Here is a 27412-nt window from a genome sequence, read left to right on the forward strand (position 1 = left end):
GGCAGGATTTGGGATTGTCGGTTAGGAAGGGGGAAGAATTGGGGAGTGTGGAGGGTGTGGGGGCTGGAAATAAAACAGGCAGAGACACTTCTGGAAACTGAAAGCTTGGGGAGTAGGACCCCAACACCCCTGCAACTGTTCAAGGATATTGGGCAGAGACTAAGTTCAAGGACTTGAATCAGGAAGGAAAGCCAGCATTGAGCCATGGCCCTCCTAGAACCAAGGTTCTTGCCTCAAGTGCATATTGGAATCCAGGGGAATTTCTCAAAAATATTGATGTCTAGGCCACATTCTAAATCAATTAAATCTTTGAAGCGAGGGGACGCCTGGGTGGCTCAGCGGTTTGGCATCTGCCTTTGGCCCAGGGCATGTTCCTGAGCTCCCAGGATCAAGTCCCTCATTGGGCTCCCTGCATGGAGCCTGCTTCTCCCTCTGCTTGGGTCTCTGCCTCTCTCTGATGAATAAATAAGTAAAATATTAAAAAAAAAAATCTTTGAGGTGAGGCCAAGGTTTCTGAAATTGTTTAAAAAAATCCCCAAGTGGGGGATGCTTGGGTGGCTGAGCCGTTGAGCATCTGCATTCAGCTCAGGACATGATCTGGGGGGTTCCGGGATCGAGTCCCCCATCTGGCTCCTTGCATGGAGCCTGCTTCTCCCCCTGCCTGTCTCTCTGCCTCTCTATGTCTCTCATGAATAAATAAATGAAATCTTAAAAAAAAAAAAAAAAACCCCAAGTGGTACTCGCTTTGGTAGCATATATACTAAAATTGGAACTATACAGAGATTAGCACGGGCCCTGTGCAAAGATGACACGTAAAAGATCCCCAAGTGATTCAAACAGTCAGGGTTGAGAATCCCTGCCCTAGAGGGACAACCCAACCCAAGTGGGCTGCCTATGCTGGGCATCAACTTCAGGATTTGAAGCTCTTCTGTTCTGGGTCATCTACAAGGTAGCAGGCCAGTGTGTTGACCCCAGAGGTGAGGTGGGGATGGCATGGAAGAAATGGAGGGAGAATGGTAGGAGGACATGGTAGCCAAAAAACTTTGAGCTTAGCCTCTAGAAGGGGATGGAGCAAGGCTACCTAAGGCTGATCTCTTTGCTCTTTATATTCCTCTTCTGTCCACTGAGAGGCAGACTGGCAGGGCAGACAACCTGGGGGCTTTGCTGAGCTTGAGTTTTTTCTCACTGAGTTCGTTACCAGGGCAACAGAGAGCAATGGGATCTAACTGCAGGACTGGGGAAATCAAGAGGCAGGGGCGAGGGGGAAGCATCTCCACATCGTCATTCCTCCTGCCATAACCTTCCCCAAAGACTGGCTGGCATTCTTTGCATGACCCTGGAGATCAGGCCCGTAGTTACCCATCACCCTGTGGGGGAGGAGGAAAGCAAATGGACATTAAGAGGATTAGGGATAAGGGTTAAGAGAGTCATGGCCCATGGCTCAAGCAGCAGCACCAGGGGATGTAGGGGGAGTCCCAACTGTTTTAAGGTATACCATGAAGTCCATGTCCCCAGTGTACAAGGATTTGTGGTACCCAAGAACAGATGCCACCAGCTCCACATTAAATTCAATTGCTCCCCCACACCAGGATCAACCTCTATCATAAACTTCCACCCTATCCAGGATCTGAAAGAAAAGTCACTTCAAAGCTAGGAACTGGCCTGGGCACATCAGAGACCCAGTGGCCTAGGTATCTGGCAAAATAAGCCACAGCTGGTGGTCTCAACTGCTCTTTACGTTTACGAAGACTGAGAAGCCTCCCACTTAGGCTGTGGTTCTTGGCACTTTAGTGCCAGTGTGTCTTTACTTTTCAAGAAAGCTAGCTACCTAATGCCTCCCCCTCATCTAGGACCTGGTACAGTTGTATTAACACTGGGTACATTACCCTGGGAAACTCTCCTGCCAAACACTATCAAAGGCAAAAAGGAGAGCTACCTTTCATTAGTTTTTCTGTCCATGACACTTCCAATCTAAGGGATTGCACGGTATCCTAACATGTAGTTAGGAAAAGATAACTAATGGGAGTACAGACATACCTATGGGCTCATCTCTCAGGAGTTCCATTTCACAAGTCTTGAGTTGGCTTGAGTTGTGACTGTGGCTCTAGGGGAATCAGCAAGTCCTCTCCTATCCCTCCCAAATCAAGACTCATGCAAAACACTGGCAAAGGAGCCAAGTTTACAGTCTAAATTTTATTATCTCGAAGTCACAATGCTGATCACAAATGTGCACCCTTTAAAATAGTAACAAACAATAACAACACACATGGAGAAATTCTTGCAACAAAACACAGTGGACCAACAGAGACAACTGTCACAGTGTCTTAAGGTCTGGGAATCTGGGCATGCTGCCCACAGGCTTGAGGAGACATCTTCAGGTTTAAGGCAAAGGGGACAGCCTACAAAAGGCACAACCACCAGCCACTCCTGGAAGAATCTCTTAGTTATTTCCTCCTTGGGGCTTACAGCTTGAGTGCCTCTCCCCACTCCCCACCCCACACCTGTGACTCAAGAGTGGTTAGATCAGCTGCTGGAGAGAAGGAATAGAAACAGTGACATTACTTGGGAGAGACAGAGCCACCACCATCTCCCTCAGGTTCTGTAGGACAGGGACAGTGGCCAAGTTACCCCTGGCAGACACAAGTGTTGCAGCAATAGGAATCTCTTCTGCAGAGGCAGTGCCATGGATAGGGAGGAAAAGAGGGGAGGAGCCCCTGCCCTGAAAGTGACTGGTTTCCTTAGGCCTGAAGCCCAAATGTGGTATCTTCTGTTTTCAGGGACAGGAGCAGAACTTGGGGGAAATCAGGTAGTAACATCTAAAACACTTGTAGCAGGAAAGACATGGAGAAGACCAACTGCAAAGTATTGGGTAGACTGTTTGCTGGACAGTGTCTGCCTCTAGAGAGATGCATTGGTCCACTGCAACTGGAAAGGGGACATGATAGGAGGAATAGAAAGAGAAGCAGGGCCCCCTAATTCCACTTACCTCAAAGATTGAGCCCTGAGGACTATGTGAACACAGACCCCTAAGGTGCAAAGGCTTACTCCACTTTCCCTTTTTCACAAAAGCATCTGGTTTGCCATCTCTCCCCACTGTACAGACTTTGCCCTCAAGTAGAGGACTGACGCCTACCACAGTACAGGGACTGATGGAGGCTCAGATTCTGGAAAACTGAAGTCAAGAAGAAGGGTTCCTACCACACACTTTGAGCTTTTCTCCACACAATGAGATACCCTGTGGACGGCTCTGCTTCCATAGGGTTAGAGGAATTAAGAAAATCCAAGTATACAATAACAAAGGCCAGCCAAAACCAAAAGGCCACCTCTTTGCAGACTTGGTGCAGGAAAACTGGCTGGTAAAATATCAATTATCTGGGATGCAGGGAAAAACCAAAGGAGAAACCAGAGGAGCTAACAAATAGAAGGATGAACTCGTCTCATTTAAAGGCAGAGAAGAAAGAAACTAAAAGAATATTAATTTAAGAATAGCAAGCTAGGCTTTAAAAACAAACATCTTAGGAAACAAAATAAACAGGAAGGAAACTTCCCTGGGAGAAGACACTTGAATTTCCCAGGAAAAAGTGAAGAGTAAAAAAAAAAAAAAAAAAAAGGGGGCGGGGGGGGGCGGGGCTTCTAATCTACAGACCCAGAAGCCTGAGCTCACTGGATCTCTGCTCCTCTGAGCACAGCCAACTCAAGTAGAGTGGAGATGGGAGGAAGTCCACTTGTTTGTCCCTGTCTCCAACAGAACCTATCCTCAGAGGAGGGCAGGGGTCCTCCTCCTTCAGCTGCTTGCTGGTAGGAGCCACCCTATATCTTTGAAGCCCTCCTGGTAGTAAACAGCCAGTTGTATTTCTCTTCTTTCCTGGGTTCTCTGACAGGGGTGGGGAAAAGGGAAGAATCATCAAAGTATTAATGGATCTTCTGGGCATTTACAAGCTGTTTTCAAAAAGCCACATTTCTAAATATTTGTGTTTTAAAGTCCCTAACAAAACAACAATAAAATCCCCATGGTCTTTCTCCATATCCTTTTAAACTGGCTTTGCTGCAAAGACGTCAAATTGATATTTCCCCTTTCCCTAAAACAAAATACCCTCCTGCATTTTTTCCTTGCAGCTTCCCAAACAAAATTCTGTCAATTTAACAATGGTTTCTGCTTCAATCCTGCTCAGTGCATTCACAAAACAAAGCAGCTGGCAAATTTTGAGACTCATGTAAACCTCCCCATAAGGTATCTCGGGATTACAACTTAAATCATTAATTAGGGAATTGTTATGCAAGTAAGCATAAGCATTAGTTTCAAAAATTTGCAAGAATCATAGTATATTATATACTTACTTTTATATGTTGTTTGATTTAAAATATTTAGAAACTCATATTAACTGGAACCCCTGCTTACAACCTGAAATAACAAAGTTAGAATTTGTTACCAGTTATTTAAAAAAAAAAAAAAAAAAAAAAGACTATGGAGACACATCCAGAAAAGGAGAGAAATCTTCTAGGGAAAAGGAAAGCCCACTGAGGCTGGAAGCAGCTCTCATACCTCAGGTGGTGGGGGCTTGATGGTGACTGGCTGGGGAGTCCTCCGGGGTGGGGAGGGCTTTGGCTGCACCTGCTGCTGGGCGGGGTTATAGTAGGTCACTCCTCCATATACCTGTGATGGGGCCTGGGACCCCAATAAGGCAGAAGAAAAAGTTAGTGATAAATTCACCTAAACTATGATGAACAGGAAACATCATTCAGGCACAAAAATAAAAGAGCTGAGGAACTTTATAAATCTCTAAGCTGCCCCCCTTTAAAATAAGTGATTATTCATTTCTGCCTTACTATATCCTAATTATGTTATGGTTCCTACTTCTTCAAAGTACTACTTAGTTTTCTCTAATTCCTACCATCAACTGAAAAATGGAAGAGGCTGAGCTCAGTGGTGACACCTCACATACCAGATGGTGTCAACCTGTTTGGAATTAAGAAGTACATGGAGGAGGCAGCCCCAGTGGTGCAGTGGTTTAGCACCACCTGCAGCCCGGGGCGTGATCCTAGAGACCCGGGATCGAGTCCCTTGTCGGGCTCCCTGCATGGAGCCTGCTTCTCCCTCTGCCTGCTGCCTGTGTCTCTGCCTCTCTCTCTCTCTGTGTGTGTCTCTATGAATAAATAAAGTCTTAAAAAAAAAAAAGTACAGGGAGGGGTAAGAATAATATATCTTCTTTATTCAACACTTTATTTTTTTTTTAATTTTTATTTATTTATGATAGTCACACAGAGAGAGAGGCAGAGACATAGGCAGAGGGAGAAGCAGGCTCCATGTACCAGGAGCCCGACGTGGGATTCGATCCCGGGTCTCCAGGATCACGCCCTGGGCCAAAGGCAGGCACTAAACCGCTGCACCACCCAGGGATCCCTATTCAACACTTTAATGAAACATCATTAAAGAAACAGAAGAGAAGAGATGATGGGCATTACATAAGCTGCATTTCTAGCTCCTGACCACCAAGAGGTGTCCTGGCGCCACATGCAAAATCAGTGGCACTGAAATGTTCTCTCAAATTCTTTAACCATTCTCCCCATACCACATCCTTGTCTGATTTATAGGATGTGTACCTAGAAAAATCTGCTCATTAGCCATCTTACCTGTGTATTAGGATACAGATGAGGAGGCGGTGGGGGAGGCAGTGCCCCTGGAGCATAAGGGTAGCTGGGATTACCAAAGTTCATGACGCCTGGAGCAGAAAAGTAAGTAGGAGCAAGCAACTGCTGAGGTGGTGGCTGTCCTGGAGACATGGACACTGGTGGGGGATAGAGGCCTGGATTGGGCAGAGGTGCCGGTGTCTGGTGGGGATGTAAACCTAGACAAGAAGAGAAGACAAAAACGGAAATAGAAGATGACACAATTTCCCTAGGATGGTCTGGCTGCCCTGCTCAGCACAGACAGACTCAGGACGGAAGTCCTCAGGATGGACCCAAGAGGAGTTTGCTGCCCAAGCAACCAGAGCGGCCAACCCTGTGAGCAAGCAGTACAGAACTCAGGAGGATGGAGTTTGTGAAGCCCCCAACACATATCCTCATGTACTGGAAGCATACAAGCAGAGGTGCAAAGCTTACCTGGGTGGGGAAGGTGCATTTCTGGCTGCACAATCATGCCCTGAGGAGGCAGTGGGGCAGGGCTGTCACCATGGGTATAGATTGGTCCCTGGAACTGCACTGTAAGATATCACATTGGGACTCTCATAAACTCTCACTCTTCATATCACATGGACCAATCTCCTTGTCCCCCAAACCCTTTAAAAGATGGTCTCAATTTTCCATGTGAAGAAAACAGCAGCCAGAAAATGTTTGATAATCACTGTGAGAAGTCAGAAGGGAAATTCAGGAGGCAAGAAGCTGGTTTCTTAGTTCACTTCATCCTACTAAGAAAGGTGCCTGAACAACAAGAAAAACTCACGTGGATCATAGTAATGGCCTTCCATGATACTGATGTGCACAGGAGGAGCAGGGGGCTCTGGTACAGGTCTTTGCCGCTGAGAGGAATAGCGTTTGGCTCGCCCACCCTGGACACCCTGAAATAAAGAGGTCTGAGCAGAAAGACTCCCAGAGGGCTGGCTCTCATATCAGGTCCCCCTTCCTTTAAAGGTAAACACACACTTGGTACATGGAACATGTTTAAACAGTATTTGCAAAATGAGGGACTCCTGACTGACTCAGTCAGAAGAGCATGCAACTCTTGATCTTGGGTCTTTTGAGCCCCAGTGGGATGCAGAAATTAAATATAGAAAAAAAAAAAAAAAAAAACAACGTAAAAAACAAAAAGAATAGGGGTGCCTGGGTACGTCAGCCAGTTAAGCATCTGACTCAATATCAGCTCAGGTCACAATCTCAAGGTCATGAGACCAAGCCCCATGGTTGGGTTCCACTGTGGAGAATTGCTTAGGATTCTCTTTCTCCCTTTCCCTCTGCACTTACTGCCTTGCCCCCTGCCCTGTACTTTCTTTCTCTTGAAGAAAAATAAAGGAGTATTTGCAAAATGAATTGAAAAACCAACAATATACATCAGGATCTGAACGAAGACCTTGCTACCCTTTCTGGAGAGCCAAATTAAATATGGGTAAATCAATGGAAAACGGACTCCAAGACCTTATCTTGGTTTAAACAGTGAACAAATGATGCATGCAACAACCCCCCTCCCCCAACTACTGCTTTCCCTTTCTGTACCATTTCTTCCATCCGGTTAAACTGAGGTGGAGGTCCTGCTCCCATGTGTATATGGTTGGGCATACCTGTGATACACCAAAAAAAGTCATGGCTACAGAGAAAATAGGTATGAGTGGGACTAAAGAGAACATCAAGAAAATGGAAAGTTTAAGAATCCAACATAGAAAAATGCTTTCTTCTTTAAAACTAACAAAATTCCTTTTAAAGTAGCTCTGCTTCCTGTCAACACCAGCATTTGGAAATTTGCCCCCACAGACTGCAACCTTAACACATCAATAACGCCTTTGAATGTGAAAAGAAAAAAAGACTTCAATGAGAAAATGCAAGTTCAAATTTTTCCCACCAAATCCTTCCCTGTATAGAATCTCTAGGAGGTTAAAATTACACAGAATATTATCAAACATATTGAAAAATCTCAGCCCTTCTGTGCAACAACTGGACATTCTGTGAATTTGCTCGATTATCCCTGACCACAGAGTTCTGGGCTAGACGTTCAGGAAGATACCCACCTCTGGCTGAAAATGACTCAGGATAAAAAAAAAAAAAAACAAAGGATATTTTAGAGACTGTCTTCCAATGGTAATAAAATACCAGTAGAAGGATATACTCCTCCACCCAAAGATCAACTCCAGGTCCAATTTAGGCTACACTGGTTTTTGGTATTTAAAAATCATGCACATTGGGATGCCTGGGGGCTCAGCAGTTGAGCATCTGCCTTCAGCTCCGGTCGTGATTCTGGAGTTCCGGGATCAAGTCCCGCATCTGGCTCCTTGCATGGAGCCTGCTTCTCCCCCTGCCTGTGTCTCTGCCTCTCTCTATGTGTCTCTCTGAATAAATAAATAAAATCATTTAAATAAATAAATACATACATACAAATTTAAAAAAATAAATAAAAATTATGAACACCAGAGAAGGATGCTGAAACTCCCAGTCCAAATGAGGATTTACAAACTTTAAGTTCAAATCAGATTTCAGAAACTAGGGACTCTTGGGTGGCTCAGTGATTGAGCAGATGTCTGCCTTTGGCTCAGGTCATGATCCTGGGGTCCTGGGATCGAGTCCTGCATTGGGCTCCCTGCAGGGAGCCTTCTCGCTCTGTCTATATTTCTACCTCTCTCTGTGTCTCTCATGAAAAAATGAATAAAATATAAAAAAAAAAAATTTTCAGAAACTAAGGAAAAGATCCTCTGATCTACCTGATTGGAGGGAGACAAAAATAGATGAGCAAGAGCGGTGGTAGATAGGTCCTAGTTTCTAGAACTATGCAGTCCAATGTGATATCCAGTAGCCACATGTGGTTATTTAAATTTCAGTTTATTAAAATTAAAAGTTCAGTTCCTCAGTCACTCTGGCCAAATTAGAAGTAGTCAAAAACTTCTTATACTATAGAACATTCTATGGTGCAGCCTAGCTCTACATTAAGGAAATTAGGCTTTCCTTTCAAAGAGATTAGAATATTCTCATCCAAATGGTCAAAAGTGTAAGTTTCTGCCTTCAAATTTATTTTATTCTATTATTATTTTTTAAGATGTTATTTATTTATTCATCAGAGACAAAGAGAGGCAGACACAGGCAGAGGGAGTAGCAGGCTCCATGCAGGGAGCCTCATGTGGGACTCGATCCTGGGATCTGGGATCACGCCCTGGGGTAAAGGAAGATGCTCAACTGCTGAGCCACTCAGGCATCCCTGCCTTCAAATATTTAACCATTAGCTCATATAATAAGAACACTGCCACCTTCTTCCAACTTTTCCTACAGAGAATGGGTAAAAGAGTCTGCATGCAGGAGCTCAATACTAATGACTGGTCTGGTAATAGGAGGCAAAGTAGTGGGGGGTAGTCTTAGGTAACAGATAAAAACTCTCTGAGGTCTTTGGATGAAAATACCTGTGAATCCATCCATTTCTTTCAGTTAATGAAAACAAAGATATCTGTCAGACCCCATTTCTCTGCATGGGGGGTCTAAATCCCATGCCCCCAAACTCAGTGATGTATAGGGAAAAAAGCTAGTCAAACCCTAAGGTACCTACTTCGAAGCTCACGTGGTTGCAGGAACGAAGGTTGCCCTGGACTCCAGTTCTGTTCTGTTATGTTTAGTTGTGCCACATCTTGCTCAAGTCCACTTGTAGTAGAATCCACTGAAGCCTCCCAGTTTCCAGTCTTAGCAGGTGGAGGAGGGGTCGTTTCTGGGACTGGAGGTGCTGGGTTCAGCCCTTCAGGTGGAGGGGGCACCTCCTCTGCAACCTTGACTGCATCTCCAGCTTTGATTCTGGTTCTTCTTGCCCGGGAGTAGGATTTCTTCTCAACAGGCCTGTCAGGGGCTGGTGGTGCAGTATCAGGGGCAGCAGCTGGTATCTCTGAGACCGCCTCTTCCTTCTCGGGACTGCCGAGCACTTCAGCATCAGCTTCTGGAGATGGGTCCCTCACAGGAGTCTGCTCTAGGCGCCGTGATCGGTAACTGCTTTCATGTTTAACAGTCTCACCAGATCGGCCACCGTGCTGCCCACCAGCTTCCACAGGCCTAAAACCAGCACGACCTTCCTTGAAGCCCCCAGATCGAGAGTAATTCCTGGGAGCAGACATTCGGCCAGTACCTGCAGCGTTCCTGTTGATAAATGTCCTTGGTGGTAGGGTACCCCCAGGACCCTGGTGGCGATGGGACTTGTTTGGCCGCTCAACAATCCAGTTTGGATCTCTTTGTGGAGGACTCCCAAACCTGAATAAATGGAATGGCAAACGTCTTAAGAAAAGAAATAACAAAAGAGGCCACTAGAGGATTGCCTTGGTGGCTTAGTTGGTTAGACATCTCCCTTCAGCTCGTCATGATCCCAGGGTCCTAGGATGGAGTCCCATGTTGGGCTCCCTGCTTAGCAGGGAGCCTGCTTCTCCCTCTCCCTGCCACTCTTGTGTTCTGTCAAATAAATGAAATTTTGAAGAAAAGAAAAGAAAAGAAAAGAAAAGAAAAGAAAAGAAAAGAAAAGAAAAGAAAAGAAAAGAAAAGAAAAAAGAAAAGAAAAGAAAGGAAGAAAGAAGGAAAGAAAGAAAAGAAAAGAAAAGAAAAGAAAGAAAAAAGAAAAAAGAAAAAGAAAAAGAAAAAGAAAAAAAGAAAAGAAAAGAGAAAAGAAAAGAAAAGAAACGAGACCACTACAGATATAAACTGAGGGTTAGGGAGACTTCCCATATCCCTCCAACCACTAAGTTATAAGTTGGAATGGCACTTTGAAAAGCAGAGTGTTGGGGTACCTGGTGGCTCAGTCAGTAAAGCGGCTGCCTTCAGCTCAGGTCATGATTCCAGGGTCCTAGGATCAAGCTCCACATCTGGCTCCCTGCTCATCAGGGAGCCTGCTTCTCCCTCTCCCTGCCCCCAGCTCATGCTCTCTCCTGCTATCTCGCTTTCTCAAATTAATAAATAAAAATTTTTTAAATTTTTAAATTAAATTAAAATTCAGAAAATAAAAAGAGTTCTTTCTACAAATATAACTCCAAATTTTCTCACCTGGGTTTCCGGATTCTTCGGGGTTTGATGTCATCAGGATTGTGAGCTGAGCGTATGTCATAGCCATAAAGAGCAATGAGCTCCTGTCGGGACTTTGGAGCTTGTTCATCTTCTCGAAACTTGTCGTGTTCCCAGCGACCTTCATCCTTCCATAGCTTTCGCTGACGCCCCTTGGGTCTGGATAAAACCAGGGAAAAGTGTCTGAGGTTGGCAGACTCTGCCAAATAAAGATGTTCATGAAAAAAAAAGAGGGTTGGGGAGGGAAACGGTAGAACACTTCAAGGGTCTCCCCATCTTCCCAGATGGATTATATAAAACCAAGAGAAAATCACGGCACCTTAGGGCCTGCTGGGCTCAAACAGAACAGGGAGAGAAATGAGGAAAGACTTTACTTTAAAGTGCTGGGTGGGCACCTTGGAAACATCTCTCACCTATACAGCAACCTACACATGTACTTCATGTCCCAGAGGCTTGAGCCTCAGATTAAGGAGGGCAGTGGAAGTGTGGGTCCAGATCCCAGCTCCTCCACCAAGAATTACCAAAAAACTTAAGCCTCACTTTCCTCATTTGTACAAAAGGGATAATCATAATAACCTGAAAGTACTGTGAGCAGTAAATCAGCAAAGTGCCTGGCCTATAAATAGAGCAGCAACAAGTGGCTCTTACCTGACTTCCTCCTCCTGAGTTTGCCCTCGAAGATCATGCTCAAAGAAGAGTCCTTTCCGGGGTATGTATGCTGGGTTCTTTCGATCTTCATCATCATCCAAATGCTTAGGGCCTTTTTTACCCACTTTGTTCTCCACAGGTTCTGTGCTCTCCTGGAGGACAGATAAAGGGCTTCTTATTCTCTCCAAGGTTAAGAGCCCTTATTCTGACCCCCAAAATGGAGGCCTCTGGTGGATACTGACCTGCCCATCCCCACTCTGCCTCTCTCCAGTCACAGTGCCTTTGGTGTCAGGCTTTTCTTCTCCCTTCTCTTCTTTGGCTGAAGAGTTAGCAGCATCATTGGCTTCTGATTTCAGCTCTACTTTGGAGTTTTCCTCTTCACTATACTCCCCTTCTTCACCCTGAAAAAAGTTTCCTTGTCAATTGGAAATGGTGCATTTTTAAATTTTCTATTCTTTAGGTTATTTTCTAATGAACTTTTACTATAATTAAGAATTAAAAGCAAACAGGGAAGCCCGGGTGGCTCAGCAGTTTAGCACCACCTTCAGCCCAGAGTGTGATCCTGGAGACCCGGGATCAGGTCCCGCGTGGGGCTCCCTGCATGGAGCTTGCTTCTCCCTCTCCCTGTGTCTCTGCCTCCCTCTCTCTCTTCTCTGTGTATTCTCATGAATAAATAAAATCTTAAAAAAAAAAAAAGAATTAAAAGCAAACACATCAATACTCTTACTAAAATTTCTAGAGAACGGGGCACCAAAAAAAAAAAAAAAAAGAGCACAATAAAAAAATACATATAATATATACACACATTTATACAGATGCACATAAGCTTCCCAAGAAGATATTCAAGGAAATGTTAACAGTGGTAGCCTCTGGGGAAGAATCCTAGGAGATACGAAAAGGAGGCTTTTTTTTTTTTAAAGATTGTTATTTATTTTTCAGAGAGAAGCAGAGGCAGAGGGAGAAGCAGGCTCCCTGTGGGGTGCCCAACGCAGGACTCAATCCCAGGACCCCACAATCACAACCTGAGCCAAAGGCAGATGCTCAACCACTGAGCCACCCATGTGCCCCTGAAAAGGAGGCTTTAACTGTCTAGCATACAGAAAGAGATTAATCTTTGATAATTTACCTCCATCTTCATGAATTGTTTCTTAAACACGCAGGACCTAAAAACTACACTCTAACTCAAGTTGTGAATTCTCTCATCTCAAAATGGCTTAGGGCAGATTCTCAACCTTTTAGATTGTGTGGACCTCTTTTATGCCCTAAAATTTTCATGGATCTCCACAGACAAGAGCTTAATATAATATCCACTGACTGAAAAAAAAAAGTATGATGAAAAACTCCTATATATTCAGTAATATTCCAAAATAAACTTATATTGTATTAATTTATATATTCAAAAACAGTAGTCCATAAAGGTGGAAAATGTATAATTTAGTCTATAAATAACATTAACTGAACTAGTGAATTTGCAAACTCTTCATAATAATCCTATGATTTCTCAGGCACTATTTACCTTCAAATTGGGAAACAGTGGCTTACATTTTTTGTATCCTGATAGGAATACTCAACTTTCTGTAGCATGAGATCCTCCTAGCCAACAATTCTGTCCAGAATGATATAATTATAAAATTCTGACTTAGAAAATTTCAGAAAACTTGTGTGACCATTCACATTTTCTTTTTTTTAGAGATTCTATTTATTTGACAGAGAGAGAGAGAGAGAGAGAGAGAGAGAGCATAAGCAGGGAAAAGAAGGAGAGGGAGTAGACTCCCGGCTGAGCAGAGAGCCTGATGCAGGGCTTGATCAAAGGATGCCAGGATCGTGACTTGAGCCAAAGGCAGATGCTGAATGAACTGAGCCGCCCAGATGCCCCTATTTTTTTTTTTTTAAACAGCACAAACTATTTTTGTCTTGCCTTTTTTTTTAAGGATTTATTTATTTGTTTATGATAGACACACAGAAAGAGAGAGAGAGAGAGGCAGAGACACAGGAGGAGGGAGAAGCAGGCTCCATGCCGGGAGCCCAACATGGGACTTGATCCCGGGACTCCAGGATTGCGCCCTGGGCCAAAGGCAGGCACTGAACCGCTGAGCCACCCAGGGATCCTATTTTTTTTTTTTTTTTTTAAGATTTTATTTTGAGAGTGGGCAAACAGGAACAAGGGGAGGGGCAGAGGGGGAGAGAGAACTCCTCACTGAGCAAAGCAGGGAGCCTGATGCGAGGCTCAGTCTCAGGACCCCAGGATCCTGACCTGAGCCAAAGGCAGATGCCCAACCAACTGAACCACCCAAGTGCCCCTGACTATTGCATTTTAGAAATGAAAACCAAGCCTGTGTGCTCTCTCACCTCTCTACTATTCCTTCCCTCTCCTGCCACATCAATATTAGACAATCCTGCTTGTGATGGAGAAACTGCTGGGTCTGTTCATACAGAGGAGCGCCCTTAGGCCATCTTCTAAATAGGGGCCACCAGAAAGGGTCAGGTAAGAGAGGTGTGGCTAGTTCTAGGCAGGGAAAAGGAGCAACTAAAGCTCATGCTGAGGGAACTGGCTTTAGAATACTCTCATTTCACAGACTTGTCAGGATTTGGACCTCCAGAGGCACAGCTATAGGCTAGGGTGGGCAGTATGTTTAGAAACCCGAAAAGACACAAAGAAATGGGTTCAGGGGAAGGTGGGCTAGTCCCCATTGTTGGGTTAACAGGTCATAGTGCCAATTATCCCTCTGCCACCTGGTAGATATGTGCACATTGGTCTTATTCTCCTACTGGGTCTGATACCTGACCTGCACCAGACCCTCTCAGAACTCCAGACCCAGACTAAATCAGAAATGTGATCCAAGGGGATTCCTGGGTGGCGCAGCAGTTTGGCGCCTGCCTTTGGCCCAGGGCGCGATCCTGGAGACCCGGGATCGAATCCCACATCGGGCTCCCGGTGCATGGAGCCTGCTTCTCCCTCTGCCTATGTCTCTGCCTCTCTCCCTCTCTCACTGTGTGCTTATCATAAATAAATAAAATAAAATAAATTAAAAAAAAAAAAAAGAAATGTGATCCAAGAGTCCCACTGTAAGATTCCTGATGAAGCAAGAAGCTCTCGAGCTCTAAGTTTCTGCCGTTTCCTTAGATAGAGTGAAGTCTGTCCAACTGGCCCAGAGAAACCAATTAACTCCTTTTCCCTGCTCAGCATTCAGGTATCTCAGCCTCTACATGTTCTGGGTGAGGATTCCCAAAGAGGTGATACTGTTGTGAAACCCACAATTTGAAGGAGACCCCACACCAACCCTACAAGGATTAAGCCTTTACCGATAGCTTTTTAATAACCAAGTACCCTTAATTTTTCTCATTTCCCCTCAGTCACAAGAGGTTACCTTCCTTTTGAGATGGGGAAGGGTGGGTGGTAATCATTCAGTTATTTCCCTGATCCTATGTTCCCTGTATGTTCTGATGCAGAAATCCCAAGAGTCTCGTTTAATATGTATATGGACCTTAATTTATCAGTCCCCACCAAACACACATACACACACACAGACTAAATTCAAACATCTCAAAATAGTATTGGAATGATTAATGAGAGAACTTTGTTTTATGCTCTACCCTCTCTAGGCCATGGTGGAATGTCAAATGAGGCAACTCTTTTATTCCAAATGAAAACACTAATTTTGTTTCCAGAGCAGGACAGAAAGATACAAACATTGTAATGCTGAGGAGACTCCAAATTAGAGTCAAAATCTGGTCTAATGAAGCCAAAAAGTGGCTATCCTTGGACCACACTGCTTTTGCTAAGGGTGGACATCAAAATCCTTTTCCAGAGACAAACTCTCCTACTGCTAATTGTACCTTCAATGGACACTCTTCCCAACTCTGAAGCCTAGCTCTCCCCTAAAGCAACTGCTTCCCTGGGAGCATTCTCACACAGAGTTTTAGCACATTCTTTCGTGCCCTATATATATCAGACTATGACGTGGAGTTTGTATCTTCCTCATTCTCAAAGTCTTTTCCAGATCTAAGTTCTCCAGCCTCATTTTTTAATTTAATTTTATTTTTTTTGTTCCAGCCTCATTTTAAACTCCTACACCCCTGAGGCTCCTGTCACCTAACTATAACTCTATGCCCTGGGTCAGCCCACCCTGCCACTGACTTGGAAGACCAGCAAGGTGCTCAGTCTTCATCTCTGCTACAGGCATTTGTTTCCATGGCCACACTCCAGACAAGTCTTATCTAGAACTCCTATACGTTTTTAAAGTAGGCTCCATATCCAGCATGGGGCTTGAACTCATGACCCTGAGATCAAGAGTCACATGTTCCGCTGACTGAACCAACCAGGAGCCCTTCCCACACATTTTATTTACTTATTTAGATTTATTTGAGAGAGAGAGAGAGAGAGAGAGAGAACGCATACATATAAGAGGAGGGGCAGGGAAAGTGAGAGAAAATCTCAAGCAGACTCCATGCTGAGCAGAGAGCCTGATTTGGGGCTCCATCTCACAATCACTCGAGCCAAAAACAAGAGTTGGGACACCACTCTTGTGCCATCCAGGCGCTCCTATACATTTCACTTTTATGCCATATATATATTTTTTTAAAGTGCCATCCAGGGATCCCTGGGTGGCGCAGCGGTTTGGCGCCTGCCTTTGGCCCAGGGCGCGATCCTGGAGACCCAGGATCGAATCCCACGTCGGGCTCCCGGTGCATGGAGCCTGCTTCTCCCTCTGCCTGTGTCTCTGCCTCTCTCTCGCTCTCTGTGACTATCATAAATAAATAAATAAATAAATGTGCCATCCAGGCGCTCCTATACATTTCACTTTTATGCCATATATATATATATATATATATATATAAAAGTAAACCTGCTCCTCTTTAAAAGCTCTTAAGTACTCCTTTGATCAAAACTGCCACATGCAAAAAATGGGAAGTTAGACCCTTACCTCACCCTGTATACAAAAATTAACTCAAAAAATGGTGGTATAGCCTGTTAAGTGCCCAACTCTTGGTTTTGGCTCAAATGGTGATCTCTGGGTAGCGAGACCAAGACCCCCATCAGGCTCTCAGCTAAGTGAGGAGTCTGCTTTAAGACTCCCTCTCTCCCTCTACCCCTTCCCTCTGCTTGCTCTCTAATAAATAAATATAAAAAAAATAAATAAAAAAAATAATAATAATAAATAAATATAAATTTAAAAAAAATTAGGGACACCTGGGTGGCTCAGTTAAGGTCTGCCTTCAGCTTAGGTCATGACCCAGGGTTCTGAGATCTAGCTGCACATCAGGTTCCCTGCTCAGTGGGAAGTCCGCTTCTCTCTCTCCCTCTGCCCCTCCCCCCAATCATGCTCTCCTTCTCTCGCTCTCAAATAAATAAAATATTTTAAAAAATTAACTCAAAATGGATTAAAAACCTAAATATAAGAGTTAAAACTATAGAACTCTTAAAAGAAAATGTAGGAGTTAATCTTCAGGATTCTGGTTTTGGCATGGATTCAGCAAACCCTCCTAGATATGACATCAAAAGCAGAAGCAAGGGGTATCTGGGTGGCTCAGACGGTTAAGTGTCTGTCTTTGGCTAGGGCTATGATCTCAGGGTACTGGGATCAAGCCCTGCATCGGGCTCCCTGCTCAGCAGGCAGTCAGTCTGCTTCTCCCTTTCCCTTTGCCCTGCTTGTGCTCGGTCTCTCTCTCTCTCTCTCAAATGGGGGGTGGGGGGGGGAAGCACAAGCAAAAAGAAAAAACAGATATATTGGACTTCATCAAAATTGAAACCTGATGTTATCAAAAAAAAGAAAAGAAAACCGGGCAGCCCCGGTGGCGCAGCGGTTTAGCGCCGCCTGCAGCCTGGGGTGTGATCCTGGGGACCCTGGATCGAGTCCCACGTCAGGCTCCCTGCATGGAGCCTGCTTCTCCCTCTGGCTGTGCCTCTGCCTCCTCTGCTGCCCCTCTCTTTCTGTCTCTACGAATAAATAAATAAAATCTTTAAATAAAAAAAATAAAAATAAAAATAAAAATAAAAATAAAAATAAAAATAAAATGAAAACCGACAGAATGGGAAAAAAAGATTTGCAAATCCTATATCTGATAAGGAATTATATCTAGAATATTTTACAAAGAACTCTTACAACTCAATAGATAGACAACCCAATTAAAAAGTAACTGAATAGGTATTCTTTTTTTTTTTTTTTTTCTGAATAGGTATTCTTTCCAAGGAAGATACACAAATGGTCAATAAGCACAAGGAAAAATTGCTCAATATCATTAGTCACCAGGGAAATACAAATCAAAATGAGGCACCATTTTACACCTACTAGGATGGCTAGAATGAAAAAGTCAAGGCACGACCATTACATCCTGGCGAGTATTTGAAGAAATTTGGAATTTCCATATATTGCTGTTGGGAATGTAAAATGGTCCAGCTGCTTTGGAAAATAGTTGGACAGTTCCTCATTCAATTAAACATAGTTACTATGAGGCACCTAGGTGGCTCAGTCAATTGGGCATCTGACTTTAGCTCAGGTTGTGATCCTGGGTTCAGGCCCTGCTTCAGGATCCCTACTCAGTGGAGTCTCTTTATCCCTCTACCCATCCCTTTCCCTGCTGGTGCTTGCATGCACGTGTGCTCTCTCTTTCTCATATAAATAAAAAGGAATCTTTGAGAAAAAAACAAAAAGACTAAAAAAAAAAAGCCCACACAGTTACCATATGACTCAGCAACTCCATTCCTAGATACAGAACCAAGAGAAATGAAAGCATAAATCCAAAGAAAAAATTGTACACTGATGTTAATAGCAACATTATTCATAACAAAAAAAAAGGAAACTCAAATGCCTATCAATGAATGAATGGATAAACAAAATGTGGTATATCCAAACAATGGTACACCACACACCACAATGTTACTGAGCCATCATAAAAAGGAATTAAGTACTGATACATGTTACAACATGGATAATAATTGTGAAAACATAATGCTAAATGAAAGAAGCCAGTCACAAAAGTCCATATGTTATGATTCCATTCAAATGAAAGGCCAGAATAGGAAAATTCCTAGAAACAAAAAGTAGATGTGTGATTGGGGGATCCTTGGGTGGCTCAGCAGTTTGGTGCCTGCCTTCGGCCCAGGGCGTGATCCTAGAGTCCTGGGATCGAGTCCCATGTCAGGCTCCCTGCATGGAGCCTGCTTGTCTTCTGTGTCTCTGCCTCTCTCCCTCTCTGTGTCTCTCATGAATAAATAAAATCTTTTTTTTTTTTTAAAGATTTTATTTATTTATTCATGAGAGATGGGGGGGCGGGGCAGCAGAGGAGAAGCAGGCTTCATGCAGGAAGCTCGATGTGGCACTCGATCCCGGGACTCCAGGATCACGCTCTGGGCCGAAGGCGGGCACCAAACCACTGAGACACCCAGGGATTCCTAAGTAAAATCTTAAAAAAAAAAAAAAAAAAAAAAAGTAGATGTGTGATTGCTTATGGACCAAAGGATGAGGATGGAAAAACTAGGGGGCGGGGAGAAACAAACGCTAAAGGCAACAAGGTTTTTTCCAAGGTGATGAAAATGCTCTGAAACTAATATTGTAATAGTTGCATATATCTACATATATACTAAAAACCACAAAATTGTACACCTTAAATGGATAAATTATAAGGTATGTAAATTATATCTCAATAAAGCTGGGTTTGTTTGTTTTTTTAAGATTTTATTCATTTATTTGAGAGAGAGCAAGAGTGAGAGTACATAAGCAGACCTAGGCAGAGGGAGAAGCAGGCCCCACGCAGGGAGCCAGACGTGGGACCCGATCCCGGGACCCCAAGACCACGCCCTGGGCCAAAGGCAGGCGCCAAACCGCCAAGCCACCCAGGGATACCATTTTTATGCCTATTCTTACTTAGTTATTCCTTTACCCTCTCATCTCCAACCTAAGACAACCACTTCTTTAACCCTCCCACCTTCTCCCTATCCATCCATCTTCTTCCACATTCACCTTCCTCTCTCTTTAGTTTCCACAGCCCACTTATTTCAATCACTACTAGATTCCAATCACCAAGTCCCCTGCCACTCCCTTGTGCCCAAGACTGGATCAACTAAAATGTCTGCCTTTTCTAGGTCTTCAGTCAGACCATTAAACATCAACAAAGAGGTTTAAAAAAAAAAAAAAGGGATCCCTGGGTGGCGCAGCGGTTTGGCGCCTGTCTTTGGCCCGGGGCGTGATCCTGGAGACCCGGGATCGAATCCCACGTCGGGCTCCCAGTGCATGGAGCCTGCTTCTCCCTCTGCCTATGTCTCTGCTTCTCTCTCTCTCTCTCTGTGTGACTATCATAAATAAATAAAAAATATTAAAAAAAAAATTCCTATAACTTCATACATCAGTGCCACCTGCAACCTCAACCACTCAAACCTCCTGGAGTCTGACAATCCCTCCCCTTCCCTCCAATAAATTCCCGATTCAATGTTTTTCCTTCTACTTCATGAGGAAAACAAAATGAAGAAGAAAACATCTCCCTCTGCCTAGGTCTCCACCTCTCTCTCTCTCTCTCTCTGTGTCTCTCATGAATAAATAAATAAATCTTTAAAAAAAAGAAAAAGAAAAAGAAGAAGAAAACAACAGTTTCCTCCCCCATACATCTTTCCTTCCCACCTCTCTCTAATTACAATGGAAGATGTTTCCCTTGACTGGTTCTTATTTCCTCTCACATTGTCAATCAAGGACACCAGTACACTTACTATCTACTCTCTCTCTTTTCTTTCCCTTTCTACTTCTTCCTTCAATTTTGAACCATACTGGATTCTCCAACTTGAAAAAATAACCACCAAAACCTCTCTTGACCTCACAGTCTTCCTTCCAGCTACCATCTCTCTAGCCTTCTTTTCACAGTCAACTTTCTTTAAAAAATTCTCTTGGAGGATTCTGGAAAATGGCAGCAGCATAGTTTTTGATCCCTTCAAATCTCCACATGAAAGTATGGCTTCTAGGCAGCAAAATCAAAGTCCTAATTTAAACCCTCTGAACAACATTCACAACAAAGTAATAATAAAGGAATAAAGGAATAAAGCAGCAACAGCCATAAGACCTGCATCAGACTACTGTCCTTAGAGAGAGCACAGAATTGAGAACAGGAGAATCCTAAACTAATCAAACCAACATTTAATAGAAAGCTAGGGATCCCTGGGTGGCGCAGCGGTTTGGCGCCTGCCTTTGGCCCGGGGCGCAATCCTGGAGGCCTGGGATCGAATCCCACATCGGGCTCCCTGCATGGAGCCTGCTTCTCCCTCTGCCTGTGTCTCTGCCTCTCTGTCTCTCTCTGTGTAACTATCATGAATAAATAAATACAATCTTTAAAAAAAAAAATAAATAATAGAAAGCTAATCTGAGAACAACAGTTCCAACTAAGAGGGATTTGACTATCTCCAATAGCATTTGAACGTGAGGGTCCTGCAGTAAAATGCACTGAAAGGGTTGGAGCTAACACCTCTGAAATCTTGCAACTAACCTAGCTGCCAGGGCTCCCTTCTAGAATAGGGCCCCATACCAAAGAAAAACTTGAGAATCAAACTGAGCAGGAAAGGGGCAAAAGAAATGAAGAGAAGCTATAAAACAAGTTAGGGAAGGGAACAAGAGCAAAAAATCTCAGAAAGCAAGCCACCATGGTTCGTTCGTTCGTTCTTTCTCTCTCTCTCTCTTTTCTTTTTTCTTTAAATTTAAAAAATTTTTTTAAAAATTTTTAAAAATTAAAAAAAAATTTTTTTTAAAAAATCAGCAACACAAAAATAGAGATGTCAAATTCCATATAAACTTATTACGAGGAAGAAATAAGTAGAAGAGCATTCCTAAAAGAAAATATGCCAGAAAGACAGGCTCATATCATATCAAAATTCTAACTTCTATTTCAAAATGAGCTAAAAAGACATTAAGAAGCTTATGTAAGGCATGAAAGAACATCAATCAAAATTAGAAAAACTCAAAGATTAAACCAAAGAACTAGGAAGGTATTACAAAGTCTAAAACTAGAAGGAACACAAGAGTGAATAACCACAGTAATAACACCTTAAGTAAAAATAAAAAGTGCTACCTCATTAAACCTCTCATCTCCCTTTTACTCTTTGCAGGTAACTTTATCACTGACTTTAAAATATTTAAAAATATTTTGAAAAATCAGAGATGAAGAAAAAAAGGATGAGAGAGAAAGGGTCAAATACTGAAGACTGCCATGGATAGGGGTTCCATGACACAGAGTAGAGTACATCTCATATCTGTGAACACTGATCCAGAAAAACCACCACCAAGACAAATCTTTTTTTTTTTTGACAAATTCTAACATAATTATCAGACCTTAAAGAAAATATACTGGGAATATCTAGACAAAAACAGCAAGTGACCTCTAAGGGAAAGAAACTGATTGTCAGTTTTGTTCAAGATAAAACAAACTCAGGGAGTGATCCTAGAGTTCCAGGATCGAGTCCTTCATCAGGCTCCCAGCACTGAGCCTGCTTCTCCCTCTGCCTAAGTCTGCCTCTCTCTGTCTCTCATGAATAAATAAATAAATAAAATCTTTAAAAAATTTTAAAAAAGAAATGGGATGAAAAACTAACCTGCAGACTAAGAGACATCAATTTTTTTAAATTGTGAAAGGAGTTATTTATTAAAGATTTTATTTGTTTATTTATGAGAGACACAGAGAGGGAGAGGCAGAGACAGGTAGAGGGAGAAGCAGGCTCAACGCAGGGAGCCAGATGTGGGACTCGATCCCAGCACTCCCGGATCACGCCCTGAGCTGAAGGCAGACACTCAACCGCTAAGCAGCTCAGGCGTTCCGAGACAGATCAAATTTTAATAGGCAAAACTGAACTGTAGTGTCTAGGTATACATTTAGTAACCAAAAAAAAAAAAAAGCAAGCAAGTAATGCATTACTATGAAGTCAGGACACCAGATCTTTTTTCTGAATCTAAACTAGTACCGTCCGATACAATTCTAGAATGACGGAAATCTTTTTATCTATGCTGTCCAATATAGCAGCCACTGGCCACACATGTCTATTAAGTACTTAAAATGTGGCTTTGCAACTGAAGAACTGAAGTTTTAAGTTTAACTATAGAGCCACATCTGGCTGGTGACTATTGTATTGGACAGAGTAGAACTAGGCTTTCTTCTCAATTGTTAGGCCATATTACTATATATTGCCATTTCAAAGTCCCACAGGCCTCAATTTCAAAACATCCAAAACTTCACCCATCAATGTCCTCCATGAAATCTCCTGGGTCTCATTCTTAGGGAATAACATCATTCATCAATTTGGGCATCCTTTTGACTCCTTAATTCAAGCTCCTTAGTCAATCAATCAAGAAGTTCTGTTAGTACCACCTAAACATCTCTCAAATCTGAGTCCCACTGCCATGTCTCTTCTTTAGGGCACCATGATGTTCTTTGGCTTATCCTAACAATCTCTTAACGGTTCTCCATGTCCCAAGTCTTGCTTCATTCCCCATAATGAGACCTTCAGTAGCCTTCTTTCTCATTATTAGGATAACAACCAAACTCATTTACATACAGAATAGTGAGATGCTATAAATTCACAATCACCAAACCTCACTGAACACTCCATACCGCCTGACAATGTTTCCAGGGTTTCCATTCTCTAGTGACTACTGCAAACATTCCTCACCCCAAAACTTCTCATCTCCCTTTTACTCATTGCAGATAACTTCATCACTGACTTCAGAGAAAATAAGGCATCTCATTAATCACCACATTCTGGGAATTCCATAACCTAAATAACTTTCAATTCTGTCCACTTCTACTTTCACTGCTACTACTCCACTCCAGTCCATGCTTACTGCTTCCTAGACTTCCATAATAGCTTTTTTTTAAAAAAATTATTTTATTTTGGGGATCCTTGGGTGGCTCAGTGGTTTGGCGCCTGCCTTCGGCCCAGGGCGTAATCCTAGAGTCCCGGGATTGGGTCGGGCTCCTTGCATGGGGCCTGCCTTCTGCCTATGTCTTTGCCTCTCCCTCTCTCTGTGTCTCTCATGAATAAATGAATAAAATCTTTATAAATAAATACATACATATTTTATTTAAATTCACTTTGCCAAGGCACCTGGGTGGCTCAGTGGTTGAGTGTCTGCCTTTGGATCAAGTAGTGATCCCGGGGTCCTGGGATCCAGTCCTGCATCAGGCTCTCCGCAAGGAGCCTGCTTCTCCCTCTGCCTATGTCTGTCTCTCATGAATAAATGAATAAAATCTTTTAAGTAAACAAATACAATTTGCCAATATACAGTATACACTCAGTGTCCACAATAGCTTTAACTAGCTTTCCTGCCTCCGATCTTGCTCCCCTCAGATCAACTATCATTGCAAACAAAATAATTGTTATAATAATTCTCAATGTTATTGTGCATAAGCATCAATCCAGGATTTGTTAACATAAATGCCTGAGTCTTCCCTCCCTCTGCAAGATTTTGTTTCAGTAGAACTGGCCAACTGAAAAAAAAAAAAAAGAACTGGCCAACTGGATTTTCTTTTTTCTTTTTTTTTCTTTTTTTTTTTTTTCCAACTGGATTTTCTGATGCAGGAGTTCCTTAGTTCTGAAAAACACTTCTTTAAAATTTAAGTCTAATCCATATCACACTTGTTTAAAACCTTGTTATGCTTTCTTACTTCCTTAGAATAAAATCCAAATACATTCTAATCAGGCTTACAAGGTATTTTAAGATTTGGACTCAGACTCATCATTTAGCCCCAGTCACACTAAACTTTTCATATTCTCCAATTTGTCATGCAGTCCATCCCTTCTAGACCTTCTTCCCAAACAGTGTTCCCTCTGCTTAGAATACTGCCTGGCTCACTCCTACTCACCCTTCAAGTCTCTATTTCAACATCCCATCCTCTAAGCGTTTCCAAACAATTCATTGCCCCTGCCATGTGCTTCCAAAGCGCCCTGTGCTTCTGATATCACGACACCAAACATTACTGTAATTACTTGCTTAAAGTTGTCTATTTTTCCCCAGAATGTAAATTCCAGGAGAGCAGAACTATGTTTGTCTTTTATTCTAGTGCCTTGTATAACTCCTGGCATACAGCAGGTGCATAATGAAGAAAAGGAACAAGTAAACCCCTTCATGATCTGATCCCTGTTCACTAATTAGCCTTTATTTCTGGTATCCATCCTAACAATATTCCAGCCACACCAAACTACTTCCAAGTTTCCAAATATTCAGTTTTCTCTCCTGTGTCTGGATTTTCACAGCTGTTGTTCCCTCTGCCTAAAACATGGCCTAACTCCAACTTATTCTCGACGGCCTAAGATGGAGTCAGTACTCAGCCATTAACACCCTGCTTAAGCTTAAGCCTATCCCCAGCAGTTGTCACCAACTCGTAGGACTGCCTGCATGTTTATCTGACTTCCTAAGTCATTCCTAAAGACAGAAATTTTAGTATAGTGTTTGCTGTTGCATCTCCAGGATGTAATGGAAATCTAATATGTAGTAACAGTTCTACAAAACTTACAGAATGAACCTTTGATCCACAATCCAATTCCTCCTGCCCATAACCTCATGACCCAAATTCCAGAAATTAGGACTTTATTCAACCCCAGGAAACAAATAGCATCTCTAGTAGTTCACCTAACCAAAACAAATAAAGTCACAAAAGCTTGGCTTATGGATATTTTCTCCTGAATTTAAGGAGGGAGAAAGCTCCCTAGAAACAGGGATATTTCTGATACAAACAACTCAGGATCCTCTCCTTTTAAGGTCTTCACATACACTTGGAAAAAAAAAAAAATTCAATTAGCTGGTTTCACTTCCTAGCATAAAAGGAACTCTTATTCTGTGAAGGGCTTCAGGATGTTCTCATTCTCTTATTTAGAAACTTATTTTCTTCAGACAGGGTGAAAAGCCAACTACTAACAGTACTAACACATGAAACCTGATGTGGAATGCACCAAACTTCTCTCACTCTAAATAAACAAGACCTTTAATAACAGTTTTTGAGAAGCATAAATGAAGAATGCACAAGAGAAATAACAAGGAGGTCATGGTACTTTTGAACCACAGGTGTATACACGTTCTTAAAATACATCAAAAAATTTCCAACCCATATACCATAGGGAAAAAAAAAAGCCTATCACACTCACTTCAGAGTCTTCTGCACTTTCATAATCCGACAGAACAGCTGAAAGGAAACAGAAATATGTAAAGAAAAAAGTTATTACTCACTGCTTTTTGAGTCAAGCTAAGACCCTCGTTCAATTCTGACATCAATCTATCAGAGAGAGAAAATCATAATTCCCAGTTACAAATGGGAAACAGGCTCAATGAGTGATTTGCCCAAGATCATACTGCTAAAACGTAAGCTTGTAGGCATTGTGTTACAAAGAGCCACTCAGTGGTACCCGCCCCCAAATCCTTAACGGTCTGAGAGGATGTCAACTGGTGGAAATAGGTGATGTGAGTTGACGGGCAAAATACTTGTCATGATGTTACTCACCATCGCCCTCGATGCCATCTTCACTCTCCTGAAGGAAAGAAGATGACATGATTTAGTTCCTTGATACCCAGAGGGTGGGGAACTGAAAACTCAACACAAAATGGTTGAAAAGGGAGATGAGAAAAGGTACATCTTTAACAAGTAGCAAACGAGGGAGGTCCGGTCTCTTCACTTCCAGCCCCAATTTCTGAATAAAGATCCTCTTTTCACGTGCAGCGGGTCTGCCCTTCCCCCAGAAACCCCAACACCACCTCCTCCCTCGGGGCTCCGGATGCACACTGCACTGGGATAGCTCTCTTCTCTAACACAATACGCCCCAGCATCTACCATCAACTCCCAGCGTCCCTTCACCACCTACACCCCGCCCCCCGGCCCGGCCCACCCGCGCGCACTCACACATTCCGACTCCTCAGCGCTCTTGGCCCCCCCGCTCTCCACCCGCCGCAGATGAAGGGCTCCAGCTCGGCCTCCGCGCTGGGAAGGCAGAGAGCCGCTGCCACCGCCTCCTGCGCTACCGCTGCAGCTCCCGCCGCCCCGCGCCGGGGAGCCGCCGCTGTCTGAGCCCGAAGCACCAGACTCCTCGTCCTCCGTGTCCTGCGAAGCGCGCTGCCGCCGCCGATCCGCCATCTTACGGAGAACGGCCGTCGCCGGCCAGCTCCTTACGTACCGCGCCCGTCGCAGGGGCTGCCGGGAGGCTCGAGAGCTAATCCCAGCATGCTTCACGTGCGACACGGGCCACCGCGCTTTTCAGGGGGAGGGGCTAGGGGCGGGGCTGCCGCCCTGCGGCACATTTGCAGGCGAGTGGGATTACGTAATCGGTGACGTACCGGGGGCGTTCCGCGACCCCGTCTTCCCTCGAGTAGGCCCCGGGCGTGGGGAGCTGAGCTCCGGGCAGCCGCCTCCGGTTCCTCGCCCAGCCATCTTGGGCCTTCCGAGTGGAGGGCGCCCACCTGCTACAGCTTCGCTGCGGCATTGGAGCTGTTTCATAGTTTTCTATTTCCGTTTCTCATTTCTACCTACGTTTGAAGCAGATCATTTTACTGCATTCGTTTGCTCGGTAAAATCAGTCAAGGTAAACCTCTAAAGCTGTTGTGATGTATCAGATTTGCCACAGCAGCCCATTTGAAGCTAAAAGGTGAAGGAGAAAGCAATTGTTTGCAGTGAAGCTCGAGGACTTAGTGTTGCATCACTACCATGTTTTTGTTTTCTCATTTCCTCATCTTGTATCTTCCCACCCCAGCTATCACCTCTTCCAAAGTGCAGGCTGGTATGATGCCAGACTCAGCCAAGATTTTGGAACTGATTCTAAAAGAGATGATGATGGGAACAAGCGTTGGTTCAGTATCTTGACATGATTTCCTTCTTAAAGGTTACCAGACCGGTAGATGAGAGGAATGCTTGGGTTTTGGCAAGACATGGTCAACAATGAAAAAAAAAAGTCTTAATTTCTTTGGACCATAATAAATATACTCAAGATGCATAAGCTAAGTGATTAGCATACCTACAGGAGTGCACGTTATTGATATGTATCAAACAGAGAAAGGTCACTATGGCAAAGCACAGGATTCTGTCCTCTGTA

At 43.4% G+C, this 27412-nt stretch overlaps 1 protein-coding gene and 1 pseudogene across 2 annotated transcripts; one reads left to right on the forward strand and one right to left on the reverse strand.

Moving 5' to 3' along the window:
- Positions 1 to 736: 736 nt before the first annotated feature.
- On the forward strand, positions 737 to 833 carry LOC112655729 (U6 spliceosomal RNA; annotated as a pseudogene).
- Positions 834 to 2174: 1341 nt separating this feature from the next.
- Positions 2175 to 26544, reverse strand: CASC3 (CASC3 exon junction complex subunit). 2 transcript variants are annotated; one of them, XM_025440834.3, is made up of 14 exons: positions 26230 to 26544; positions 25834 to 25861; positions 25481 to 25518; positions 11613 to 11771; positions 11371 to 11522; positions 10705 to 10881; positions 9239 to 9924; positions 7210 to 7274; positions 6443 to 6557; positions 6103 to 6201; positions 5632 to 5846; positions 4544 to 4666; positions 4339 to 4402; positions 2175 to 3874 (listed from the first exon to the last, which is right to left on the reverse strand). In XM_025440834.3, the coding sequence occupies exons 1-13, from the start codon at positions 26458 to 26460 to the stop codon at positions 4379 to 4381; spliced, it is 2112 nt and encodes a 703-aa protein (XP_025296619.1). In that variant the 5' UTR covers positions 26461 to 26544; the 3' UTR covers positions 2175 to 3874; positions 4339 to 4378. The 2 variants fall into 2 exon arrangements, with proteins under 2 accessions (XP_025296619.1, XP_048970018.1); XM_049114061.1 differs by lacking the exon at positions 26230 to 26544 and adding an exon at positions 26085 to 26188.
- Positions 26545 to 27412: the final 868 nt, after the last annotated feature.

This window comes from Canis lupus, chromosome 9, assembly GCF_003254725.2.
Source record: "Canis lupus dingo isolate Sandy chromosome 9, ASM325472v2, whole genome shotgun sequence".
Lineage (NCBI taxonomy): Eukaryota > Metazoa > Chordata > Mammalia > Carnivora > Canidae > Canis > Canis lupus.

Excerpts from the sequence above, each read along its gene's own strand:
- CASC3 (XM_025440834.3), bottom strand. The coding sequence starts at position 26,460 with ATGGCGGATCGGCGGCGGCAGCGCGCTTCGCAGGACACGGAGGACGAG. Across the intron at positions 10,882-11,370 it reads ACTCAGGAGGAGGAAGTCAG|ACCCAAGGGGCGTCAGCGAA; the intron begins GTAAGAGCCACT and ends GGTTTTATCCAG. Across the intron at positions 9,925-10,704 it reads CGAAGAATCCGGAAACCCAG|GTTTGGGAGTCCTCCACAAA; the intron begins GTGAGAAAATTT and ends CCATTTATTCAG.